The sequence below is a fragment of the Anomaloglossus baeobatrachus genome, chromosome 1 (genome assembly GCF_048569485.1).
Source record: "Anomaloglossus baeobatrachus isolate aAnoBae1 chromosome 1, aAnoBae1.hap1, whole genome shotgun sequence".
In the NCBI taxonomy this organism is placed as follows: Eukaryota; Metazoa; Chordata; class Amphibia; order Anura; family Aromobatidae; genus Anomaloglossus; species Anomaloglossus baeobatrachus.
The window spans coordinates 303,755,648-303,782,733 of NC_134353.1; the positions used below are offsets into that span (position 1 = coordinate 303,755,648).

At 43.7% G+C, this 27,086-nt stretch overlaps 1 protein-coding gene across 2 annotated transcripts in view; it reads right to left on the minus strand.

Annotated features, from left to right (window-relative positions):
• GRID2 (glutamate ionotropic receptor delta type subunit 2) overlaps nt 1–27,086 on the minus strand; it is a 1,893,008-nt gene that overhangs the window by 811,419 nt on the left and 1,054,503 nt on the right. For both annotated transcript variants that reach the window (XR_012754338.1, XM_075351083.1), the window contains exon 7: nt 24,190–24,351. Coding sequence is in view for 1 of the 2 variants with exons in the window: in XM_075351083.1 (XP_075207198.1) it covers nt 24,190–24,351 (162 nt within the window). In the remaining variant the exon portion in view is untranslated. The remainder of the gene's footprint in view (nt 1–24,189; nt 24,352–27,086) is intronic.

Sequence of the window (27,086 nt, forward strand, 5' to 3'; positions counted from 1 at the left end):
AAAGCCCACGTCATTTTTTTGGTGGGCAAAAAACTTCTGCATACAGTCCTGGATGGAGTATGCTGAGCCTTGTAGTTCTGCAGCTGCTGTCTGCTCTTCTCCATACAGACAGACAGCAGCTGCAGAACTACAAGGCTCAGCATACTCCATCCAGGACTGTATGCAGAAGTTTTTTGCCCCCTGAAAAATTATGTGGGCTTCGCCATATTTTTGTATGCTAGCCGGGTACAGCAGGCAGGTACGGCTGCCCCCAACCCCCAGTTGCCTATTTGTACCCGGCTGGGAACCAAAAATAAAGGGAAGCCCTTTTTTTATTATTTCATGAATTTCATGAAATAATTAGAAAACAAATGACGTAGGCTTCGCCCCATTTTTGTGTCCAGCCAGGTACAACTAGGCAGCTGGGGATTGGAATCCGCAGCACAGGTTGGCCTGAGCTTTCTGGGCCCCACTGCTGAGAATTGCAGTCTGCAGCCGCCTCAGAAAATGGCATTTTCATAGAAGCGCCATCTTCTGGCGCTGTATCCAACTCTTCCAGCACCTGCCTGCTATACCTGGCTAGCATACAAAAATATGGCGAAGCTCACGTCCTTTTTTTGTAGTTTATTGGCAAAAAAAATAAAAAATGCTTCCTTGGATTTTCCATTGCCAGTGAAGGTAACACCAAGCAGTGGGGGTTAGCAGCCAGTAGCTGCTTGGATTACCCTTAGCTAGCAATACAAAAAATGCAGCGGGAGCCCATATATATTTTTTTTAATTATTTATTTAAATAACTAAAAATAAAATGGGCTTCCCTGTATTTTGATTACTGGACATCACAGTGCTGTAAAAATAAATCTTTAAAAAAATGACGTAGCGCTCCGCGGTATTTTTGATTCTCAGCGCAGATAAAGCAGACAGCTATGGGTTGCCACCCCCATCTGCCTGCTGTTATCTTGGTTGGCAATCAAAATACAGGGAAGCCCATTAATTTTTTCTATTTAAAAAATAGTTAAAAAAAAAAATGACGTTGGGTCCCCCCATTTTTGATAGCCAGCTAGGATAAAGCAGATGGCTGTAGCCTGAAAACCACAGCTGGCAGCTTTACCGTGGTTGGGGATCCAATGTGGAGGTTCCCCCAGGCTCTTTTTTATAATTATTTTATAAATATTACACAATAAAAGTAGGGTCCCCCCAAATTGGATCACCAGCCAAGGTAAAGGGACAGCTGTGGTCTGGTATTCTCAGGGTGGGAAGGTCCATAGTTATTGGGCCTTCACAGCCAAAAATAGCAGGCCGCAGGCACCCCAGACGTGGCGCATCCACTAGATGCGCCAATCCTGGCGCTTCACCCCAGCTCATCCCGTGCCCTGGTGCAGTGGCAAACGGGGTAATAAATCGGGTTGATACTAGCTGTAAAGTCACCTGAGATCAAGCCCAGCAGTTTGTGATGTCATGGCGTCTATTAGATACCCAACATCATAAACTGTCAGTACTAACAAAAAAAAAAAAAAAAAATCGACAAAAGAAATTTATTTGAAAAAACAGTCCCCAAAACATTTCCTCTTTCACCAATTTATTGTAAGAAAAAAAATAAAGGGGTCCCACGACGACTCTGGACCGTCTAGAATATGGTGGGAGACATTCAGGGAACGTATCCCCCATTTTCTAGGAGTGCGGACCCTTCATGTGAGGATTGTGGGTGCAATGAATCTGCACTCACTCTTCTCGGGTCCACAGCAGCAGAGTCCATGTCGTAATGGTTGCTACCAAAGCTGCAATGCCCTGCTCATGAGGTAAGGGCATGCCTAATCAGGAGAACTACTGTAGAGGAAGCTCTGCTCACTGGTATATAGGTGCTCAGAGGTAATAATAGATAAAATTAGTGAGTAACCTCAACACTCTAAATCTCCCAGACTAAGTCAGTAAGTCACAACGGATAGTAATGCAAAATCACTCTTTATTGGTCCGTATTAAGAAAAAAATTTTTTCATAAGCATATATGTTTTTGTCCAAAATAAGTTACAAATGACGTTTCGGCCTGAGCCTTCGTCAGATTGGACTTATCTGCATGTAATCATGAAAAATGACAATAAACAGTATCACATAAGAGTGAGAGAACAATAACATAAACTCGAACAATGTAGAGGTGCAATTGGGATGCAGCAAAAAAATTGCAACACAGCAAGAAATTAAACACATTATACAAATGTCATAATACAGTACAAGGACAATATAGTAATGACAAATATGGGGTCAGAGTAGGCTTAGACAGCTCTGGTATGAAAGAGATGTCAATTATAAAGTAACATGTGCAGTAGGTGTAGAGCTACACTATGCATGGCGGAGCTAATGGGTAGACCGACCATAGAAAAAGAACGGAGAAAGAGTGGAGAAAAAGTGGAGAAAAAGCGGATTAAAAATATAGAAAAAGTGGAGAAAAAATGGAGAAAAAAATGGAGAAAAAGTGGAGAAAAAGTGGAGAAAAAATGTAGAAAAAGTGGAGAAAAAGTGGAGAAAAAGTGGAGAAAAAATGTAGAAAAAGTGGAGAAAAAATGGAGAAAAAGTGGAGAAAAGGTGGAGAAAAAGTGGAGAAGAAGTGGAGAAGAAGTGGAGAAGAAGTGGAGAAAAAGTGGAGAAAAAGTGGAGAAAAAGTGGAGAAAAAATGTAGAAAAAGTGGAGAAAAAATGGAGAAAAAGTGGAGAAAAGGTGGAGAAAAAGTGGAGAAGTGGAGAAGAAGTGGAAAAGAAGTGGAGAAAAAGTGGAGAAGAAGTGGATTAAAAATGTAGAAAAAGTGGAGAAAAAGTTGAGAAAGTGGAGAAAAAGTGGAGAAAAAGTGGAGAAAAAATGTAGAAAAAGTGGAGAAAAAATGGAGAAAAAGTGAAGAAAAGGTGGAGAAAAAGTGGAGAAGTGGAGAAAAAGTGGAGAAAAAGTGAATTAAAAATGTAGAAAAAGTGGAGAAAAAGTAGAGAAAAAGTGGAGAAGAAGTGGAGAAAAAATGTAGAAAAAGTGGAGAAAAAGTGGAGGAAAAAGTGGAGAAAAAGTGGAGAAAAAGTGGAGCACCCTTTGGTGCCTTTCATGTGGCACTAAGGGGTGCATAGCTTTGTATTTAGCCAAAAAAATGAAAAAAAAAAAAATGACGTAGGGTTCCCCCTATTTTTGTAGCCAGCTAAGGTAAAGCAGACGGCTGCAGCCTGCAGACCACAGCTGGCAACCTCACCTTGGCTGGTAATCCAAAACTGAGGGCACCCCACGCTGTTATTTTAAATTAAATAAATAATTAAAAAAAAAACATGTAGGGGTCCCCCCAAAATTGGATCACCAGCCAAGGTAAAGCAGACAGCTGGGGTCTGATATTCTCAGACTAAGGAGGTCCATGGTTATTGGACTCTCCCCAGCCTAAAAATAGCAGGCCGCAGCCGCCTCAGAAGTGGCGCATCCATTAGATGCGTCAATCCTGGTGCTTCGCCCCAGCTCATCCCGCGCCCTGGTGCGGTGGCAAACGGGGTAATATATAGGGGTAATACCAGATGTGTAATGTCACCTGGCATCAAGCCCTGGGGTTGGTGAGGTCAGGCGTCTATCAGATACCCGACATCACCAACCCAGTCAGTAATAAAAAAAAATAGACGACAAACACATTTTTATTTGAAAAAACACTCCCCAAAACATTCCCTCTTTAACCAATTTATTAGAAAGAAAAACAAATCCAGGTCTGGTGTAATCCAAGGGGTTGCCATGACGATCCACACTGTCCCAGTCAATGAAGAGCAGGATGTTCCCCATTGGCTGGGAGAGCAGTGCAGTGACCTGAGCTAACATCAATGGGTCAGCCCAGGTCACTGCAGGGGATGACAAGTGCTGCTGTCATCAAGGTACATTACCTGCGCTGATCTCCAGCACACTGACAGCCCCTGTCACTGAGTTCAATGACCGGCGCCTTCACACCAAGTATCGCGAGAGGCCCATGACGTCACCGCTAGTCAGTCTCGGGTCGGAAGCGAGAGGTGATGTGACAAGCGGCGGCCATGGAGGAAAGTGACAGCGCTGAGGTCGGGATGGCGGGACTTCATCACCGCAGGTAAGCCGAGCGGGACCATGTGTGTGTGTGTGTGTGTGTGTACATGCCGCGGGCAGGAGGGGGCGGAGCGAGCTGAGCGGGGAAGTGTGGGCTTCCTGCACGTAACTAGGATAAACATCGGGTTACTAACCAAAGCGCTTTGGTTGGATACCCGATGTTTATCTTGGTTACCAGCTTCTGGCAGGCTGCCAGCGATGGCTCCTGCACACTGTAGCTATAAAAAGCCCTGCTTTTTGCTGCTAGAACCGTTCTCGAACGTATCTAGAACTATCGAGCTTTTGCAAAAAGCTCGAGTTCTAGTTCGATCTCGAACAGCCCCCAAAATCACTCGAGTCTAGAACTGGAGAACCGCGAACCGCGAACTGCGCTCAACTCTACTCAGCACCTTCTTCATCGGGGCCTAGATCCCACTCAGAAAGCTTCTGGCCATCTGTGCAGATCATTTCCCCTGTCTCATGGAACTCGCTACCTCAACACGTCAGATTATCTGCTACACCCGCAAGCTTCAAACTGAATCTGAAAACTCATCTGTTCAGAAATGACTATAACCTTCAATGACACCACCACCATATGTACTTGACGCTCAACCTAAACCACTCCTACTGTCTCCTCCCAAAAATCCTTTAGAATGTAATCCCGCAAGGGCAGGGCCCTCTTCCCTCTGTACCAGTCTGTCTATAGTTACTTGTATATGTATTCTGTATGTAACCCCCTTCTCATGTACAGCACCATGGAATCAATGGTGCTCTATAAATCAATAATAATAAAAATAATAATAACTTCCTTCTCTGTACTCATTGCAGCTTTGGAGCTATTGGAGTATTTGGGATCTTGAAATTGGGGTGGAGGAGAGGCCACTTTATGGAGCACTTGAGATCCATTGAAGCAGCTGCTGTTTTGGCCTCATCTACATTTGTTAGCGATAGTTGTGTCCGTGAAAAAAAGGATCATATCAGATTATCCATGGGAAGAAGTACACCTGTTCTTTTGGACGGTTTTTGTTGTTACAAAACCTGTAACCTGAAGCCTGCTGCGGTTTCATTTGCGCCCAGGCGTCAGCTGCCATTTAGGGCTGTGCCTTGGGTTGTCCAGCTGGCTGCTTTCTCCTCCACGTCTAAGTGTGGAGAGGCAGCTAGTGCGCATGCGTGTGCCGATTTACCCCAGCCGCAGCCTAACTACAGTGTTTCGCCTAGTGAGTATGCTCTGCCTGACTGTGCCATTGCTGAGACTAAGGGGCACTTTGCCCACTGCGACATCGCAGGTGCGATGTCGGTGGGGTCAAATTGAAAATGACGCACTTCCGGCATCGCATGCGACATCGCAGTGTGTAAAGGCTGGATGATACGATTAACGAGCGCAAAAGCGTCGTAATCGTATCATCGGTGCAGCGTCGGCGTAATCCATGATTACGCTGACGCGACGGTCCGATGTTGTTCCTCGCTCCTGCGGCATCACACATCGCTGTGTGTGAAGTCGCAGGAGCGAGGAACGTCTCCTACCGGCCTCACTGCGGCTTCCGTAGGATATGCGGAAGGAAGGAGGTGGGCAGGATGTTTACATCCTGCTCATCTCCGCCCCTCCGCTCTGATTGGCTGCCTGCCGTGTGACGTCGCAGTGACGCCGCACGACCCGCCCCCTTAACAAGGAGGCGGGTCGCCGGCCACAGGGACGTCGCACGGCAGGTGAGTGTGTGTGTGAAGCTGGCGTAGCGATAACTTTCGCTACGCCAGCTATCACCACATATCGCTGCTGCGACGGGGGCGGGCACTATCGCACTCGGCATCGCAGCATCGGGCTGCGATGTCGTAGTGTGCAAAGCCCGCCTAAGTCTTCATTTCGGGATACAGCGCATGCTCCCACACTTAGTGCGAAAAGCCTCTTTGCACAGGTACTTGCATTGCGTGCCGGGTCTAAGTCCTGTTTTGTGCCTAGACACCATGCTAAAGCTGATAGTCTTTTTTCAGAGACTGTATTTCATGCTACTGAGCATGCTCAGGCACTTACTGCATCAGAGACTAGGTCCGGTAATGAACTATTTGGCCCTGGCCCTGATGTGGGGGTCCCATATAGACCACAGGGCATCAGGTGTCCTGACGATGTGGCCAGGCCACTCCCAAATGGCTTGCAGAGGCCCGCCCCTATGACTTGTCACCGCATTATTGATGGTCAGACGATGACTGGTGAGGTGTTTGGGTCATGGCAGCCATGAGGTCATCATTGAAGTTGCGGTTCCAAATAGGATGCTAGTTATGCCACTCATGACGTGTCACTCTGCTTTTGTCTCCAGGAGGTGCATTGTGGTTCACCCTGGTTTGGGGCGGACCCAGGTTATAAAAGGGGCTGGAGCCAACAAGGATGTGCGCAGTCTTCTATTATGCTCCGAAAGAGCACACCTCCATGTGTTGAACCCATTGCGGCTTTAGGCCAGAGGTAGGCAGGGATAGGGTGTCGATGCAGGCCGCCACCACAGTTGGTAACGCAGAACGGTTAAGACCAGCTCCTGTCCTACCAGTCCTGCTTGTGCAGCCCAGTGGCATTAACAGGCCTGCTGCTGCTGATGCGTCTGCTGTCCACAGGTGTGGCCCCAATGCACACGGTCAGCATACTCAATGGCCCCTGTGTTGTTAACAGGGAGTTCCTGGGCTGGGTGGGCATGTGGACCCTGTGACGCTAACAGGGTTCCCAGTCTCCAGATCCGAATGGCGTCTAACTCGGTTCAGGCTACTATTAGTTTCATAGCCACACAGCTCTATATCCTTCACCAAACCTTCCAGTTGCCAACCTCTCCTTTTCCATCTGGGAGCACGGTGGACACTGACTGCTGATGGGGATATATACCTTTCTCTTTCTTTTCTTATTAATTTTCGTTATATAGCGGTAACATAGTATATACCACCTTATCCAAATCTGCCAGTCCCACTGTAACAGATGGTGTTTCTTCAGCAAATGTTACTGTTGCTTAACCACCAAATCCACGGACCAAAACTTTTTTCTCCTTTCCAACACACCTGTTCCCCTTTCCACCAGCATCTGTCCTTTTTCAAATCATTTTGGTATATGACCAAAAGTGCAACTCTGCAGGGACACTGTACTCAACGCCATCTCAGCACAGCAGCCAGCCCTCGGTCCCTCAGATGTGGACAAGTAAAAGACCATTTCCTCCTATCCATGACAAAGCGTTGAGATTCACTCTGTGCAGCACTGGTGTTTAGTAGAAAAGCAGATCTAAGATTGCGTACCACCTTCTGCAGATACTCCTGTATACGTGCGTCCATTTCTATGGCAGGAATTATTTTGCCAAATTTTGTCTTGTAACGGGGATCTAACAGTGTGGCAACCCAGTAGTCAGGATTACTTTGAATTCGTACAATCCGAGGGTCATGTTGTAGGTAGTGCAGCAAGAAGGCGCTCATGTGTCTTGTGCATCCAGGAGGACCAAGTCCTTGGTGTGTTGGTGGCAGAGAGGTGAGAATCGTGCCTCCTTCCTCTGCCCTCTCCCCACAACCTCGCACAACCGAAATGTGAGCAAGCTCTCACTCATCTGCTGAGTCTTCCATGCCCATCGCCAGTTCGTCCTCCATTTCTTCATGGGCTCCTGCACCTTCCTCAACACTTTTTGCTGATACTATGCGCCCTTGTTAATCCCTCTCCCTCACCATGACTGCCGCCTAGGTACCGCTGACCATCTGGACTTCGTAGATCTTGTTATCCCTTCCGCATATGACTCCTCCTGTACTTCCTCCCCTTCCTCTTGCCCCAACACCTGACTCCGAATAATAATTACAGTGTGCTCCATCATGTAGATGACCAGAATTGTCACGCTGAGAATGGCATTGCCAGTGCTAAACATCTTCGTCGACATTTGTAAACTGTGTAGAAGGGTGCATAGGTCCTTGATCTGACACCACTCCAGCAGCGTGATCTGCACCACCTCTGGATCAAGTTATCCTAAGCTATAAGTCATAACGTATTGCAGCAGGGTTCGGCGGTGCTGCCACAAAAGCTGCAACATGTGCAGATTCAAATTCCTGCGTGTCGGCACATCGCATTTCAGGCGTTTAACCACTAGACCTAATGACTTCTGTAGCGGCGAAAGTTGTTGAGCTGCTGTGTGCGCACGATGGAAGTGAGCACATAGCGAGCGTGCCCGCTGCACAAGGCCATGTAGGCCGGGATGGTGTTTTAAAAATTGCTGGAGAATTAGGTTCAACACGTGAGCCATACAAGGCACGTGTGTCACATTGCCCTGACGATGGCCCGCAGCCAGGTTTGCATCATTGCCGCACACGGCTGTTAAGTCACCAACGGAGTCCGCTCCGTCAATTTGTACTCCGGTCGCCAGGTGACAACGTGTTCCTTTCATGCATATTGCTGATGATGGGAGAGGAGTCGATGCCAGCGGCGCAGGTGGACGCAGGTTATGCTCACCCACTGGGCTGCATTACCTTGACAGATGCAGAATCTCTGGCTGAATGTAGCTGGTGGGTATCTCACAGATGAAGTACCATCATTCAGCTACAACCAATGGGAAGACACCACACCCTTTTTTATGCCCATCCTGTCTGCAGACCACTGCCAGACATAGCTATGAACCTCTGGTTACTTTTACCCCAGTTCAGTTTTATGATTTTGTGTGCTTGTTACCTGACTGCTTTTCCTGCTTGCTGTTTATGTACCTTGTTGGCCGATCCGCATTTCACCTCTGCTTGTTTTATGATTAAGTCCTGGCCGTCCCATTCTGTTACCGTTCCTCAATTAATGTTTTGACCCTGCCTGACTACTATTCTCTGGAACTGCAGCCTTCCACAGGTATTGATCACCTTGGGCCCTGTGTAATTCCTAATCCCTGTATAGGGGTTAAAGGGTTTCAGGGTTCTAGGGGTCCTGCTTGGTGAGTGGCTTCCCTCTAGCCTATCATTTACAGCCCATCTGAGTGTGTGGATCAAGGAAGGCGTTACACCGTACTCTTTGCAGAAGGCCATGTGGGCCAGGATAGTGCTTTAAAAATTGCTGGACAACCAGGTTCAACACGTGAGCCACACAAGGCACATGTGTCACATTGTCACAGCGAAGGGCCGCACCCATGTTTGCATCATTGTCGCACCTGGCCTTCCCTGGCTGCTGGTTGAGTGGAGACAACCATTGATGAAACTCGGTCTCCAGAGCTAACCGTCCACAACTTCTCAGCGGTGTGACTCACATTTCCCATACATTTCAAAGTAAACCTTTGACCGCCTGATGGCATTGAGCTCTGCTGCCAGCATAGTAAGGAGGTGTGTGGTATTCCTTGTGCGCAGTTACAAGGAAGGGTGGCCTGACCACACAGGGTTTGGGCCAATGTGGAGGACCCACACGAGGTTGAAGAGGCAGAAGCAGTGTATTAACTTCTACATACAGAAGAAGGATTGACACAACTCGTGGGGACGGCAAGACTTGTACAGCAGACCCTTATCCATCTCTCCCCACAGTAACCCATTGCCCAGTCAGCGACATGTAACGCCCCTGTCCATGCTTACTGGGCCAATTATCTGTGGTGAAATGCACCCTGTCACACAGAGTTTCTCAAGGAATCAGTGATGTTTAGTGCGACATGCTGGTGTAGCGCGTGCACGCCTTTGTTGGAGAAGGAGTGGCGCCTGGGCATCGGCTCTTGGGGCACTGCGATGGGCATAAGGTCTCAAAAATCCTCGGTTAAAAAGGTTGGAAAGGCAGCATTTTGGTAGCCAACAGTTTGCAGATGCTGAAAGTCAACCTCCAAGCCATGTCATGCCCTTCTAAAAGCATGTAAAACACAGCGAGGGGACTCCAACCACAGTCTCCCTCGTTTCCACTAACTGGGCCACACACACCCCACTTGACTGGCATCAGTTGACCCCCCCTTTTGAAAAAGAAAAAGATGCTTTGCATGAAGCACTCTCAAAAATAGGCGTGCCTTTCCCGTCCCCTGGCTGACCCAGGGGAAGAAAAGTCCTCTGAGAGCCATGACTTGTTCATCTTGGTTCTTTTAGAAACACAGCGAGGGGACTCCAACCACAGTCTCCCTCGTTTCCACTAATTGGGCCACACACACCCCACTTCACTGGCATCAGTTGACCCAATTTTCAAGATGAAAAAGATGCTTTGCATGAAGCACTTTCAAAAATACGCGTGCCTTTCCCGTCCCCTGGCTGACCCAGGGGAAGAAAAGTCCTCTGAGAGCCATGACTTGTTCATCTTGGTTCTTTTAGAAACACAGCGAGGGGACTCCAACCACAGTCTCCCTCGTTTCCACTAATTGGGCCACACACCCCCCACTTGACTGGCATCAGTTGACCCAATTTTCAAGATGAAAAAGATGCTTTGCATGAAGCACTCTCAAAAATATGCGTGCCTTTCCCGTCCCCTGGCTGACCCAGGGGAAGAAAAGTCCTCTGAGAGCCATGACTTGTTCATCTTGGTTCTTTTTGAAACACAGCAAGGGGACTCCAACCACAGTCTCCCTCGTTTCCACTTATTGGGCCACACACACCCCACTTGACTGGCATCAGTTGACCCCCCTTTTGAAAAAGAAAAAGATGCTTTGCATGAAGCACTCTCAAAAATACGCGTGCCTTTCCCGTCCCCTGGCTGACCCAGGGAAAGAAAAGTCCTCTGAGAGCCATGTCCACATTGTCAGTGGACAGACACGTGTGCTTATCTGCCAGCAGACCCCCAGCAGCACTGAAGACAGGTTCCGAGAGAATGCTGGCTGCAGGACACGACAAGATCCCCAAGGCGTACGTGTCGAGCTCAGGCAATTTATCCAGATTGGAAGCCTAAAATGAGCAGGGCTCAAGTTGCACAGTAATGGCATCGATGTTTCCTTGCATATACTCATATATCTGTGTCTCCTCCTCTTTTTCCTTGTCCAGCTCTTTTGTTTTCGCATGAGTATATGTCCTTGTCACTTTCCCATGTGTTTGTGTTGTGTTGTGAGTTGTTTGTCACCTTTTGGACACCTTTGAGGGTGTTTTCTAGGTGTTTTTATGTGTTTGTGATTGCCTGCCATTGTTTCCTATGCAGTTCGAGTTCGGTTCGTCGAACGTTCGCCGAACCGAACTCGAACGGGAGCTCCGTTCGGCGAACCGACCTCGAGCCGAACCGCGACCGGTTCGCTCATCTCTAGTTAACAAAGTGATGAAAGAGGGTACATTTTGTCTTTTATTTCAAATAAAGGATTTTTTTGGTGTTTGTGTACATTTCTTTTCACTTACAGAATAATAATGGGGGGTCTTATAGATGCCTTCCATTACTAATCCAGGGCTTAGTAGCTGTTGTGAACTGACATTAACTCCTTATTACCCAGATTGCTACCGTACCAGGGCAATTGGGAAGAACCAAGTAAAGCGCTGTGACTGTCACATTCTGTTTGGCTGCAGACTGCTATTTTGAGGCTGGTGGTGGCCCAATAATCATGGGTCTCCCAAGCCTGAGAATACCAGTCCCCAGCTGTTGTGCTTTATCATGGTTGGTTATCAAATTTGGGGTGATTGCATGTTGTTTTTTATATTATTTATTTTTATTTTAAAAAAAATTACACAAAAAAAACTGCATGTAGGTCCTCTGATTTTGATACACAGCGAAGATAAGCGCATGGCCGGGGGCTGCAGCCTGTAGCTGCATGATTTATCATGGCTGAGTTTAATAATATAGGGCCACTCTACACCAAATGTTTTATAGGACCACAAAAAAGGAAAAGAAGTCCCCACGTGCAACCCTGGTTTTTCATTTACTAAATATGGGTGAGTTTTCATACTGAAGTTTGACTGATGTGGCATGGCTATTTAACTAGGGCAATTTTCCTGCACCTGCCTTCCTACTCTGCCTTTTTAACAGCATGACTTACCCAATCTATCATTAAACATCTATCCAACGGCATCTGGGGTCTTTTCTATTCCCCCTCTGCACTCTATATATCCGTTGATTTTTGATTGTTTGATTAATATTGTTTTGAAGCATTGTTATAATAAATATTTATATTTCATGAACTTTAGCTTCATGAGATGGTTATTTTTATTAACTAGCAAAACTTAAAGACTTCTTTTCCTTTTTTGTGGTCCTATATTCCTTGAAGTTGTTGCTTGACACGTGATATGAGATTCAACCCAGGTCCCTGTTTTCTTGTCTTCCACCCAATGTTTTATTTATTTTATTTATTTATTTATTTATTTTTACAGCCCGATAGGGATGATGGTTGGAGCCAAAACTTATATAAGCTCTAACGTCTCCCAAAGTTTTCTGTGAAGATGGTAAAGCCACAGATAGACAGGCGGCCGGAAGGCCACAGCTTCAGAGAAAAACAGAAAATAAAAAACACAGTCGGCAGTGTTATCTGCACACACACTAAGCATGGGAACTCTCCTGTTAGCAGCACAGAGAGTTCCAAGGATAACTGTCTGTGCATGTACGGGACACACCAGGACAGGAGGCACAGCCCAGTTAACACCACTAAGCTGTCCCAGAAGGGCTGGATTCGTATAGCAGAAGCGGGGTGATTGACCCTGATTGTTCCTCACCATGAATCTTGGCTTGACGGGTACTGGACGACTAACCCTGCCTACTGCTTCCGGTATAACGTACAGCACAGTCACACACACACTACAGTGCTGTAATGGCGCTGGGGCTGCAATACGGCTGCCCTGCTTTTAAAGACTAAGCCCTGCCCCAAGCCAAGCACTAGATGAAACTCCCATCTGCACCAGAGTCCACACATGTCGGGAATGGAGGCGTCACCATAGGCCAAGGTGCTAGGATAGGTCAGCTTGGAGGGAGATGCGGTTGTGTCTAGAGTCCCCCCTCTTACTGAAACTAGATGCGACCGTTTCCTGACCTATTAGGGCACCAATGGGAAAAGTGACCTCCTTGTTTACAAGAAAAACAAACCGGGCTGGCTATGGAGGAACATGGCATAATGCCCGTCTGCCCAATCTCAATGGGTACAGGACGTGGTTCAGGGTTCGATGTCAAAGCCAGGGGGCTGGAGTAGGTGCGAGCCAGACGCACACGAGGTCGATTGCACATGCTCCAACTTATGCTCGGAGTGGCGCTGATTGATCTTCTTGGCTATGGAAATCAAGGCCCTATTTGTCACTGGGTCTCCACGTTCCCAGAGTGGTGTAGCCCATTCCAGTCCTCTATCAGCAAGGAGCGAGATGATGAAACCCACGTTGGCTCTCTCAGTGGGGTACTGAGAGGCCAAGAGCTCCAAGTGAATCAAGCACTGATTGATAAAGCCTTGACATGCCTTACTGTCTCTGGTAAACTTGTTGGGGACAAAAAGGCTTGGAGTGGTCTGTGCCACAGGAGACACCAGTGCAACGGTGTGGCCGACTGCCTGAGTAGCAGCCTCCTTCACCAGGGAGGCAACATTCACAACCAGAGAGAATTGCTTGACTGCAGAAAGCTGAGCCTCTAGTTGTTGGATGTACCTCTGAAGCGGTTAAACGTCCGCCATGTCCACATGACCTTTGGCACAAGCTTACTGTTATGCGGGAGGATGGTTACAGCCAAAACTTATATAAGCTCTAACGTCTCCTGAGGTCCTCTAGGAAGATAGTAAAGCCTCAGATGGACAGGTGACCAAAAGGCACAGCTTCAGTGAAAAACAGAAAATAAAAAACACAATCAGCAGTGTTATCTGCACACACACAGAGTACGGGAACTTTCCTGTTAACAGCACAGAGAGTCCTGAGGATAACTGTCCATGCACATATGGGGCACACCAGGACAGGAGGCACAGCCCAGTTAACACCACTGAGCTGTCACTGAAGGGCTGAATTGGTAGAGCAGAAGCGGGGTGACTGACCCTGATTGTACCTCACCAAGAATCTTGGCGTGACGTGTACTGGATGCCTACCCTACCTACCGCTTCCAGTATAACATACAGCACCACCCCATACACAACAGTGCTGTAATGGCGCTGGGACCACAATATGGCTGCACTGTTCTGCTGTAGCTACAGAGCCAAAATGACCCAATGCAGGACCGTCAAATCACCAATGACGTTATTAACAACCAATCAGCGGCCGCCACGTCACCAATGATGTCAGTAATGGCCAATCAGCGGCCACTGCATCACTAGTGATGTCACGTGCATGCACAGTAGCGTGAATCCTGCAGTTTGAGCCTGGAGAGGCTGCAGGAACTCGAGCATGCTCGCTAGGGAAAAACAGGGACTAAAGGGCCATTTACACGCTGAGACATCTCTAACGATATATTGTCGGGGTCACGGTGTTTGTGACGCACATCCGGCATTGTTAGCGACATCGCAGCGTGTGACACGTACGAGCAACCTACAACGATCGCAAAAGAGGTAAAAATCGTTGCTTTTGGAGAGGTCATTTATTTACTAAAAATCGTTGTATGTGCAGTAACGAGGTTGTTCCTCGTTCCTGCGGCAGCACACATCGCTATGTGTGACACTGCAGGAACGAGAAACATCTCCTTACCTGCGGCCGCTGGCAATGGGGAAGCAAGGAGGTGGGCGGGATGTTGCGTTCCGCTTATCTCCGCCCCTCCACTTCTATTGGGCGGCCGCTTAGTGACGTTGCTATGACACCGAACGAACCACCCCCTTAGAAAGGAGGCGGTTCGCTGGTCACAGTGACGTCGCTAGGCAGGTAAGTATGTTCGACTGTTCCTAGCGAGGTTGTGCGCCATGGGCAGCGATGTGCCCGTCACACACAACCGACGAGGGCAGGTATGCTTGCTAGTTATCCTGCTAGCGAGATCACAGCGTGTACAGTACCCTTTAGTCTCTGAACGCAGACAGATCCTGGACACCTGATGCTTAGCAGCCAAGTGCAGCGGACAGGTGGTGCAGTAGAGCCAGCAGGGACAACAGCAGGGGATGATGGTGGAGCAGTGGTGGATCGAGGCTCGGGAAAACTGCAAAATGTAACACAGCACCTGTGATTTACTGCAGTCAGACACTGTCAAACAGACTGGGGACATATCAGACTGCAACCAATCACAGAGGATAACATGGCCAGTGGGTGGTTAAAGCACTGCATGTGTAGGTAAATGAGTAGCCCTGGAAGTGAATGAGTTGCTCTGAAGAAGTTACAACTGCGCCGCAGACTCAGTACGTATGATGTGCTTGCTCCAATCCCCCTATCACTGCTATTACCATTTTTTTTGCTGGATTCTGTTCCCCATAGACTTATATGGGGACTGGCATCTGGCCTCTGGTATGCTTATAACATTATACTATTATCTAACTTTGATGTGCAGCCTTATCCTTATGTACTAGATAACTGGGACCAATATGGGGCTGGTACCGAGATTTTTTTTAAACTCGGTTAGACCCACCAATCCCGGTTATCTGCGAGTCCACTACTGGTCAGTTTAGAGTGGAACACCATGAGACAGTATTGCCACAGATGAGTTTGAACAAGTTTGAAATAAGTTGTTTAACTACAATTTTGGAAAATTTCAACAATTTTGTCTGGCCCATTTTTGGGGTATATTATGTCCATTTTGCCTTTTTTTCTCTTTAGATTTTCTCTTTATATTTTTTTTATGGGTCATTCCAATACACACAAAGGAAATAAACATGTGTTTAACAAAACATGTAATTGCTATAATTTTCTGTCAGAAATACTTCATTTTCTGGAACAATTTCAAGGGTGCCAAGACTTTCAGTCATGATTGTATATATATATATATATATATATATATATACGCACACACATATACAGTATATATCTATATATATATATATATATATATATATAGATATATATATATATATATATATATATCTATATATATATATATATATATATATATATGTGAGAAAAAATTCCAGCCGCACACTGTGAAAATTTATAGGCCATCCAGATACGCACCTGTTCACATTGTAAAAGTGCTGCCAGTACGGTTGGAACTCAGGTTAGTACCAGAGTGTGAAACCAGCAAGGGAACCCCTGTTTCATTGTGTTTTTTTCTATTGTATAATGCATATAACAGGGAGTGCTGCTCTGTTTGCTGGATTTGCACTCCAGCTCCTGGCTGCTTCATTAGCCTCCTTTTTGTTCACCAGCTGATCTTGCAGGTTTTTAAAACCCAGAGAAGATGCAGTGTAGGACCCCGCAAAGGAGGTTGCCGTGAAGGGGGCGCTGGGCTGGTATTACATTGGCCATTATAATATTCTAAATACCTCCATTTATGTATAAGGTAGAATTTATATTGGTTGTTCACAGTGTGCAGCTGGAATAGTTTCTCATATATATGTATACTGCTCAAAAAAATAAAGGGAACACTTAATCAAAAAAATTGGGGTTTAGTGTTCCTCTATTTTTTTGAGCAGTATATACATATCCACATATGTATATATCTATATATATACTAGCTGTACTACCCGGCTTCGCCCAGGTTAATAACTGTTGTTAACAAAATAGAATGTATTAACATTCCCGGGATAGAATGTATAAATAGAATGTATTAACGCCGGGGATAGTAACTGCCTCTCTGTTTCTCTCCCATTCTCTGTCTGTCTCCCCCTCTTTATATATCTCCCTGTCTCTCTCTCTATCTCTTTGTCTGTCTCTTTCCCTGTCTGTCTCTGACTGTCTCTGTCTCTTTCTCCATCTGTCTCAATCTCTTTCCCTGCCTGTCTATCTATCTCTTTCCGTCTGTCTATCTATCTCTGTCACTTTTTCTGTCTGTCTCTTTCCCTCTCTTTCCCTGTCTGTCTCTTTCTCTCTTTCCCTCTGTCTCTTTCCCTGTGTATGTCTCTTTGTCTGCCTCTTTACCTGTCTTTGTCTGTCTCTTACCCAGTGTGTCTCTTTCCCTCTCTTTCCCTGTCTGTCTGTTTCCCTGTGTCTGTCTCTTTGTCTGTTTCTGTCTCTTTACCTGTCTGTGTCTGTCTCTTAACCTGTCTCTCTCTTTCCCTCTCTTTCCCTGTCTCTTTCCCTGTCAGTCTGTCTCTTTGTCTGTCTCTTTGCGTCTGTCTCTTACCCTGACTATGTCTGTTTCTTACCCTGTCTGTGTCTGCCTCTATCCCTGTCTGTGTCTGTCTCTTTCCCTGGCTGCATTGTGAAATGCCAACATTCCATATAAGGGCATGGCTGCGCATTCTTCTGAAGTTCTGGCTGCACTGTGGTTCCCAGCTCCATTCGCTTTAATTTTTGTTTTTTTGGTGAATAACTGTAAAGCGCGAGGTTAAAATTTCCCCACAAAACATAGCCTATGACGCTCTCGGGGTCCAGAAGTGTGAGTGTGCAAAATTTTGTGGCTGTAGCTGCGACAGTGCGGATGCCAATCTCGGACATACACACATACATACAGACACACACACACACACACACATTCAGCTTTATATTTATATATATATATATATATATATATATATATATATACAGTTAGGTCCAGAAATATTTGGACAGTGACACAATTTTCGCGAGTTGGGCTCTGCATGCCACCACATTGGATTTGAAATGAAATCTCTACAACAGAATTCAAGTGCAGATTGTAACGTTTAATTTGAAGGTTTGAACAAAAATATCTGATAGAAATTGTAGGAATTGTACACATTTCTTTACAAACACTCCACATTTTAGGAGGTCAAAAGTAATTGGACAAATAAACCAAACCCAAACAAAATATTTTTATTTTCAATATTTTGTTGCGAATCCTTTGGAGGCAATCACTGCCTTAAGTCTGGAACCCATGGACATCACCAAACGCTGGGTTTCTTCCTTCTTAATGCTTTGCCAGGCCTTTACAGCCGCAGCCTTCAGGTCTTGCTTGTTTGTGGGTCTTTCCGTCTTAAGTCTGGATTTGAGCAAGTGAAATGCATGCTCAATTGGGTTAAGATCTGGTGATTGACTTGGCCATTGCAGAATGTTCCACTTTTTTGCACTCATGAACTCCTGGGTAGCTTTGGCTGTATGCTTGGGGTCATTGTCCATCTGTACTATGAAGCGCCGTCCGATCAACTTTGCGGCATTTGGCTGAATCTGGGCTGAAAGTATATCCCGGTACACTTCAGAATTCATCCGGCTACTCTTGTCTTCTGTTATGTCATCAATAAACACAAGTGACCAAGTGCCATTGAAAGCCATGCATGCCCATGCCATCACGTTGCCTCCACCATGTTTTACAGAGGATGTGGTGTGCCTTGGATCATGTGCCGTTCCCTTTCTTCTCCAAACTTTTTTCTTCCCATCATTCTGGTACAGGTTGATCTTTGTCTCATCTGTCCATAGAATACTTTTCCAGAACTGAGCTGGCTTCATGAGGTGTTTTTCAGAAAATTTAACTCTGGCCTGTCTATTTTTGGAATTGATGAATGGTTTGCATCTAGATGTGAACCCTTTGTATTTACTTTCATGGAGTCTTCTCTTTACTGTTGACTTAGAGACAGATACACCTACTTCACTGAGAGAGTTCTGGACTTCAGTTGATGTTGTGAACGGGTTCTTCTTCACCAAAGAAAGTATGCGGCGATCATCCACCACTGTTGTCATCCGTAGACACCCAGGCCTTTTTGTGTTCCCAAGCTCACCAGTCAATTCCTTTTTTCTCAGAATGTACCCGGCTGTTTATTTTGCTACTCCAAGCATGTCTGCTATCTCTGATGGATTTTTTCTTTTTTTTCAGCCTCAGGATGTTCTGCTTCACCTCAATTGAGAGTTCCTTAGACAGGATGTTGTCTGGTCACAGCAACAGCTTCCAAATGCAAAACCACACACCTGTAATCAACCCCAGACCTTTTAACTACTTCATTGATTACAGGTTAACGAGGGAGACGCCTTCAGAGTTAATTGCAGCCCTTAGAGTCCCTTGTCCAATTACTTTTGGTCCCTTTAAAAAGAGGAGGCAATGCATTACAGAGCTATGATTCCTAAACCCTTTCTCCGATTTGGATGTGAAAACTCTCATATTGCAGCTGGGAGTGTGCACTTTCAGCCCATATTATATATATAATTGTATTTCTGAACATGTTTTTGTAAACAGCTAAAATAACAAAACTTGTGTCACTGTCCAAATATTTCTGGACCTAACTGTATATATATTTACATATGTATATATATATATATATATATATATATATATATATATATATATACATATATACAGTCAGGGCCAGAAATATTTGGACAGTGACACAAGTTTTGTTATTTTAGCTGTGTACAAAAACATGTTCAGAAATACAATTATATATATATATATATATATATATATATATATATATATATATATATAATATGGGCTGAAAGTGCACACTCCCAGCTGCAATATGAGAGTTTTCACATCCAAATCGGAGAAAGGGTTTAGGAATCATAGCTCTGTAATGCATAGCCTCCTCTTTTTCAAGGGACCAAAAGTAATTGGACAAGGGACTCTAAGGGCTGCAATTAACTCTGAAGGCGTCTCCCTCGTTAACTTGTAATCAATGAAGTAGTTAAAAGGTCTGGGGTTGATTACAGGTGTGTGGTTTTGCATTTGGAAGCTGTTGCTGTGACCAGTCAACATGCGGTCTAAGGAACTCTCAATTGAGGTGAAGCAGAACATCCTGAGGCTGAAAAAAAAGAAAAAATCCATCAGAGAGATAGCAGACATGCTTGGAGTAGCAAAGTCAACAGTCGGGTACATTCTGAGAAAAAAGGAATTGACTGGTGAGCTTTGGAACTCAAAAAGGCCTGGGCATCCACGGATGACAACAGTGGTGGATGATCGCCGCATACTTTCTTTGGTGAAGAAGAACCCGTTCACAACATCAACTGAAGTCCAGAACACTCTCAGTGAAGTAGGTGTATCTGTCTCTAAGTCAACAGTAAAGAGAAGACTCCATGAAAGTAAATACAAAGGGTTCACATCTAGATGCAAACCATTCATCAATTCCAAAAATAGACAGGCCAGAGTTAAATTTGCTGAAAAACACCTCATGAAGCCAGCTCAGTTCTGGAAAAGTATTCTATGGACAGATGAGACAAAGATCAACCTGTACCAGAATGATGGGAAGAAAAAAGTTTGGAGAAGAAAGGGAACAGCACATGATCCAAGGCACACCACATCCTCTGTAAAACATGGTGGAGGCAACGTGATGGCATGGGCATGCATGGCTTTCAATGGCACTGGGTCACTTGTGTTTATTGATAACATAACAGAAGACAAGAGTAGCCGGATGAATTCTGAAGTGTACCGGGATATACTTTCAGCCCAGATTCAGCCAAATGCCGCAAAGTTGATCGGACGGCGCTTCATTGTACAGATGGACAATGACCCCAAGCATACAGCCAAAGCTACCCAGGAGTTCATGAGTGCAAAAAAGTGGAACATTCTGCAATGGCCAAGTCAATCACCAGATCTTAACCCAATTGAGCATACATTTTACTTGCTCAAATTCAGACTTAAGACGGAAAGACCCACAAACAAGCAAGACCTGAAGGCTGCGGCTGTAAAGGCCTGGCAAAGCATTAAGAAGGAGGAAACCCAGCGTTTGGTGATGTCCATGGGTTCCAGACTTAAGGCAGTGATTGCCTCCAAAGGATTCGCAACAAAATATTGAAAATAAAAATATTTTGTTTGGGTTTGGTTTATTTGTCCAATTACTTTTGACCTCCTAAAATGTGGAGTGTTTGTAAAGAAATGTGTACAATTCCTACAATTTCTATCAGATATTTTTGTTCAAACCTTCAAATTAAACGTTACAATCTGTACTTGAATTCTGTTGTAGAGGTTTCATTTCAAATCCAATGTGGTGGCATGCAGAGCCCAACTCGCGAAAATTGTGTCACTGTCCAAATATTTCTGGACCTAACTGTATATATATATATATATATATATATATATATATATATATATATATACACATATATAAATATATATCTGAAAATGGAGGCAGCATATCTTTGTTAGGATTTGCATGTCTGATTGGAAGCGTTGCCATTTTCCCTAGAGGTGTTCAGCACCTCTATTCGCAGTGCAGCTGTTTTTCTGTATATATATATATATATATATATATATATATAAATTCAGCAGCATAGCATATATAATATCATGTGTTTTATATTTATTTATTCATTCATTTGTTCATTCACCACAATGAAACAACACTTTGCTTCCTGGGCAATTAACAAGGTGATAGTAAGCAATTAATTAAGACCTGAAAACAACTAATTAGACACGATGATACCATTTCATGTGGGTGGTTAGAAACTAATGAAAAGTTTTAGGATTTTTTCTAAAGCTTAGAAAGCAGTTAATTACTGGTTAATTAAGATTCAGTAGGTTATTCCAAAGAAGTTAGATTAATTAGACAGTTACTGTTAGCTGGTAGCTGCCATGTACACTAGCAATGTGCTGACAATGTAATGCCAGGTGGCATCAAAATTCTATTTACTTCTCACAATATTTTTTCCCAGTTCGTATCTTGCTGCTCTATTTGACATTCAAGCATTGCAGTACTGTGATAAATAAATTAATTCTGGTGCCAATAACTGTTCTAATGTACAAAATAACTGACATTTGAGATATTCTGGGAAAAAATCTTTTCATAATTTGGAACATCAAAGCTCACGTTCTCGGTCCTTTATTGATACAGATATTCAGCTTCCCGGTGATGCTCAGCCCTGAATTATACAATATGGTGCACTTACTCTAATTGCTTTATAAAAGGAGCTTGTCTTCATAAAATGACCTACTGATTAAATTACATTTTTTATGTAAAGCATATTTTATAAGATTTGTTTTTTTTCTTAATTTTCCATGCCAGCTTGCTTTATATGTTAAATCATACTAAAATCTTGCAGTTTTCATTCCGACCACTATGCCCAATAAAATGTTAATATTTTATAGGCTAACTTCTCAGCTTATTTTCTGTACTGCCAGGATGACAATGACAGATAACATCTTTTTTTTTTTTTTTGTAAATTTTTTATTTTAGAATGTTCAACATTCATTCTCTATAAATCACAGAAAAAGTAGGGGAAAAGAAAAAAGATATAAAGGGGGGACTTAACAGGGTAGGAATAGGAGAGTGGAATGGGGGGGTGTTGTTGAAGTGAAGTAGAGAAGGTATCGGAATGGAGGGAAGGGATACAGTCCTGACTGGCAAATATGTAATTTTAGAAAATAAATTAATACAAATGAACATATATGGTTTAAATACGCAATTTAACTTTACACGTATCAGCAGCAATATCTATAGGGGAATATGATGGGATACAGAAGTTTTATTGAGTTTTTGGTATGTATGCCACTTGTCCAAATCCAAGAGATTTAGACTTTTTAGAGTGAAAGAAGCAAATCTTTTCCATTGTATGTATGGAGTTTGATTTGTTAATCCGCTTGAGTTGAGAGGGAGGATCGTTATCTTTCCAGTGTTTAGCAATAATAATTTTGACAGCATAATGAAGGTGGGGATTATGGAGTATTTATTCAGATTTTGGTCATGGGTGTCCAAATTGAGTAACATTTTTCATGTAGATATATATATATATATATATATATATATATATATATATATATATATATAAAGAGAGAGAGAGGAGGAAAAGGTGTGCTTTGATATCATACATGGTAAATGGTGAATCCTATATATATCCTAGATTTTATTTATGTCAGTTTAAACTGGAGTACAAGACATAGCCCAAGGTTTAACTAGCTCATACGGCGTAAGGCTACATTGCGCACGCTGCAGTTTTTTTCTGCACACAAACTACAATCAAAACTGCAACTAAAACTGCACCTTGTCAGAGAGAGCCTGGAAACGTCCAAAAAAATGCTTGTAGGTGCGTGTTTGATGCGTTTTACGGAGTGTTTTTGATGCATTTTTTATGCATTTTTTTGTCACAAAAATGCACCAAAAATTGCACCAAAAACGCATCAAAAACGCACCATAAACACACCAAATTGTTAGCATTTTGATGCTTCTTTTGTGACAAATGTTGATAAAAACACTAGAAGAATGAACATGCTGCTTCTTTTTGACACAATCTTTTGTCAAAAAAACCGCTGACAAATAAACTGCAACGTGCACATAGCAAATCTGACTTCATAGACTTTGTTGGGGAGTCAAACGTCAGAAAGTCCTGACAACAAAACTGCACCAAAAATGCGACAAAAAATGCCGCAAAAAATGCAGTGTGCGCATATAACTTAAGAGTCCCCACTAAGCACAAAAATGATCCCACAGAGCTATCCACAAATCCACTGTGATTCTGCAGCAATATCTGTCTTTGGAAAAGGTAATCTGTCATTGGACAATAATCTATTGTTTAAATCGGGTTTATATCTATTGCAATTTTTAAAAAAGGATAACTTTTATTTAATTCTCCTATGTATGATCGACATAAGAAAAGAAATAGTCATAATTTACACACTATACTAATCCTAAATTGGTACTTCCCATTCTTTTCTGCAGCCACAAGGACATGGCTTCATTACAGTGGTTGTGACTCATTGGCTTTTTACATTGTGATCTTCTGGGCATGCAGTAGTGTGAAGGGAATTGGGAGAAAGTGAGCTGTGACCATCAATTATTAAGAGTTGTAATGAACATTCTTGTGTTATAAACTGTATGTTTATTTTGTTTTAATTCTGAGTGCTTTAATTCTAAGTGCATCTCTGTAAGCTGATCGTGTAACCTACTGAACCAGACTAGGGGACCATTTTAAATGCTTAGGAAGCATTTGCAGGTGTATTGTGGTGATTATTTTAATTTTTTGAGATAATGACATTTGGGTTTTCATTGGCTGGAAGCCATAATCATCAGCATTCATAGAAGTAAACACTTGAAATAGATCGCTCAGTTAGTAATGACTCTATATAATATGTGTTTCCCTTTTTGTATTAAATTACTGAAATAATTGAACTTCTTGAGGATATTTTAATTTATTGAGATGCACTTTTATATATATGTATATGTACATGTATATATAGTTATCTCTTATTAAAAATAAAGAGGCATAAACTTCACATCAAATAGTCAAACTTCACTGGATGAAGTGAGGCTGCAAAATTCATCATCGACAGTAATCTTATGGGTCTCCTGACAGACACAGCTATTAGTAAGAGTAATGTGCATTTAAAATTAGCCACCATAGCATCATTTTTTCCTTTCATTGGAAAATAATGAAAATAAAAGATGGAGTAAAAGTTACCTTCTTGACAGTTTCCAACATAGATCGACCTCCTTGCCAAGGCTTTGAGTTCTTCTTGATGCAAGTGAGGCTGGCCATGCTATGCCACTTTCGATCTTCTAGCTTCTTGTGAAAGGCATTAGCCAGCAAGAGCACTGTGTCATAGATATACAGGTTGGTGATCTGTAAAGGATTAGATATTGATCATTGGCCTCAGTTATTGAAGAGAGCTGACACACCTAAGTAAAAATCATAACACAGTTGCTTCAGCTACTTATGAACTCATTGCCCTGAAACTACATTTCTCATCTGATAGATCGTACGATGTTTCTTGCAGAATTATCCACATGAAGCGCTGTCATTTATGATGGAGGTTTCATTTGCTATGTCTTGCCAACTGCTTCATTTTCTATTGACCGCCATAATTGTTATAAAAGAGAAGAGGCTGCTTCCTAAACAACAACAAATGACATGTTTCCTTGGACAGATTATGTTGTTAGTGCTACACCTGCTGCTTCTGAGCATGGTATATATCTCTATATATAAACTGAACTGATATAAAGTATGCTGGGAACATGAATAGTGACATCCTTATTGTCCTATGGCACTACAAAAGCCTACCTTAAAACAAATATAGTATTTATCATTGTATGGAATAGCACAGTCTGTGGGTTTATTCTATGCAGCAAATAAGTTTCCTTCAATGTATCCTGTCAGGACACCATTTTGACCTTTGTGTATCGAATTGAGGCCTATAGATCCATTTAACATATTTAGCAAACATTTTCCCGCTGCATACCGTAAATGTTCATTGCAAATCCAGTGTGAAAAGAGTCTAAAGGGTGCTTTACACTCTGTGACATCGCTAACAATATATCATCGGGTCACGGTGTTTGTGACGCACATCCGGCGTCGTTAGCGACGTTGCAGCGTGTGACAGGCTGTAGCGATCTAAAATGATCGCAAAAAAGACAAAAAATCGTTTGTTTTGGAGCGGTCGTTTAATAACAAAAAATCATTGTCAGGTAAGTAGCGATGTTGTTCCTCTTTCCTGCGGTATCATACATCGCTATGTGTGACACCGCAGGAGCGAAAAACATCTCCTTACCTCCGTCTTCCGGCAATAAGGAAGGAAGGGGGTGGGCGGGATGCTTCTATTGGCCGGCCGCTTAGTGACGTCATGGTGACGTCGCGGTGACGCCGAACGCACCTCCCCCTTGAGGGAGGGATTGTTCGGCAGTCACAGCGACATTGCAGAACAGGCATGTGCATGTGACGCTGCCGTAGCGATAATGTTTGCTACGGCAGCGATCACCACAGATCATTACAATGACGGGGGCGGGTGCAATCGCACGCGACATCGCTAGTAATCGCTAGTGATGTTGCAGCGTGTAAAGTACCTCTAAGACCTGCATAATACATATAGCAATCTAACGATGTTTAAGTTTCCATTTTAATGTTTAAAAGATTGTGCAATGCTACATACATTTGTATTATTATTACTCCAACACACTGTATGAGTATTCCCTACAGCATGGCTGATAAATGTAGGCAAAAATGTATTCTACTTTCATGCCACACTAATGCATCTCGATTACAACTGATAGGACTCATTCTGACATCTGATTTTCATGTACTAGTGATATCCGCGTTTTTCACGTAAAGCACTCATATCTTTGATTGTCTATGGGGCCATATGTCCCTGAATCTTCATGGATCAAGAGGTTCCCATAAAATTGTGGAGGCACATACCCACTTTGATCTGAGTGTTGGATGAAAATAGGCAATGATAGTCAATGGGTCCATGAAAAAATCGAACTGATATCCAAATGGGGTGCACTTTTTATGGATTCTCAGAATGGAGAAGGGGAAGAAACTTATTTTTTATTTCTCCATGTATGAGAAAAATGGATGTGACCCAGACCACACTGAGTCTACACTCAAACCAAACTTGTAACATACTGTGATCAAACTTTAATCAAAGTCTGATCAGAATAATCCCTCTGTTATTCTCGTACATGGAAATATTAGACATATGAATGACCCCTAAGGAATCATTCAGACATATATTTTTCTCCTATAAGTTCTCTTGATGTTTTTCATGGATAAAACTCATACTTAGTATAGTTTATGGGGCAGCTAACATGGCTGATTTTCTTTGTGGATTGAGAGGTCTGCCCAAAATTACATAAACATGCTTGACATTGATTCAAGTGTATGATCCCAATTGGCAATGCAAGTCAATGGGTCAGTAAAATAATCAGACAACACTCAGAGTAATCTGAGTGCTGTCTCTGTAAAGCCTGCTTTACATGTTGCAATTTCGCATACGATCTCGTATGCAATTTGCATCGCCCCCATCGTATCTGCGGCACGTTCAATTTGTTGAACGTGCCGCACAAACGATTAACCCCGTCACACGTACTTACCCGTCCATACGACCTCGCTGCGGGCGGCGAACGTCCACTTCCTGGAGAGGGAGGGACGTTCGGCGTCACAGCGACATCACGTGGCAGCCTGCCAATAGAAATGGAGGGGCGGAGCTGAGCGGGACGTAAACATCCCGCCCACCTCCTTCCTTCCGCATTGTGGGCCGGGAGCCGCAGGACGTAGGTAAGATCTGTTCATCGTTCCCGGGGTGTCACACACTGTGATGTGTGCTGCCCTGGGTACGATGAACAATCTGACGTGCAATTCTAGAGAAAGGTACGATGTGTATACGATGAACGTTTTAACGTTCAATCACAATCGCACGTACCTGTCACACACTGCAATGTACCTTACAATGCCGAATGTGCGTCACTTACGACGGGACCCCGCCGACACATTGTAAGATACATTGCAGCGTGTAAAGCAGGCTTTACATGGTCTGATTGCTTGGAGATGGTGGAAAACCTTTTTTTCTCATTTGAGAAAAT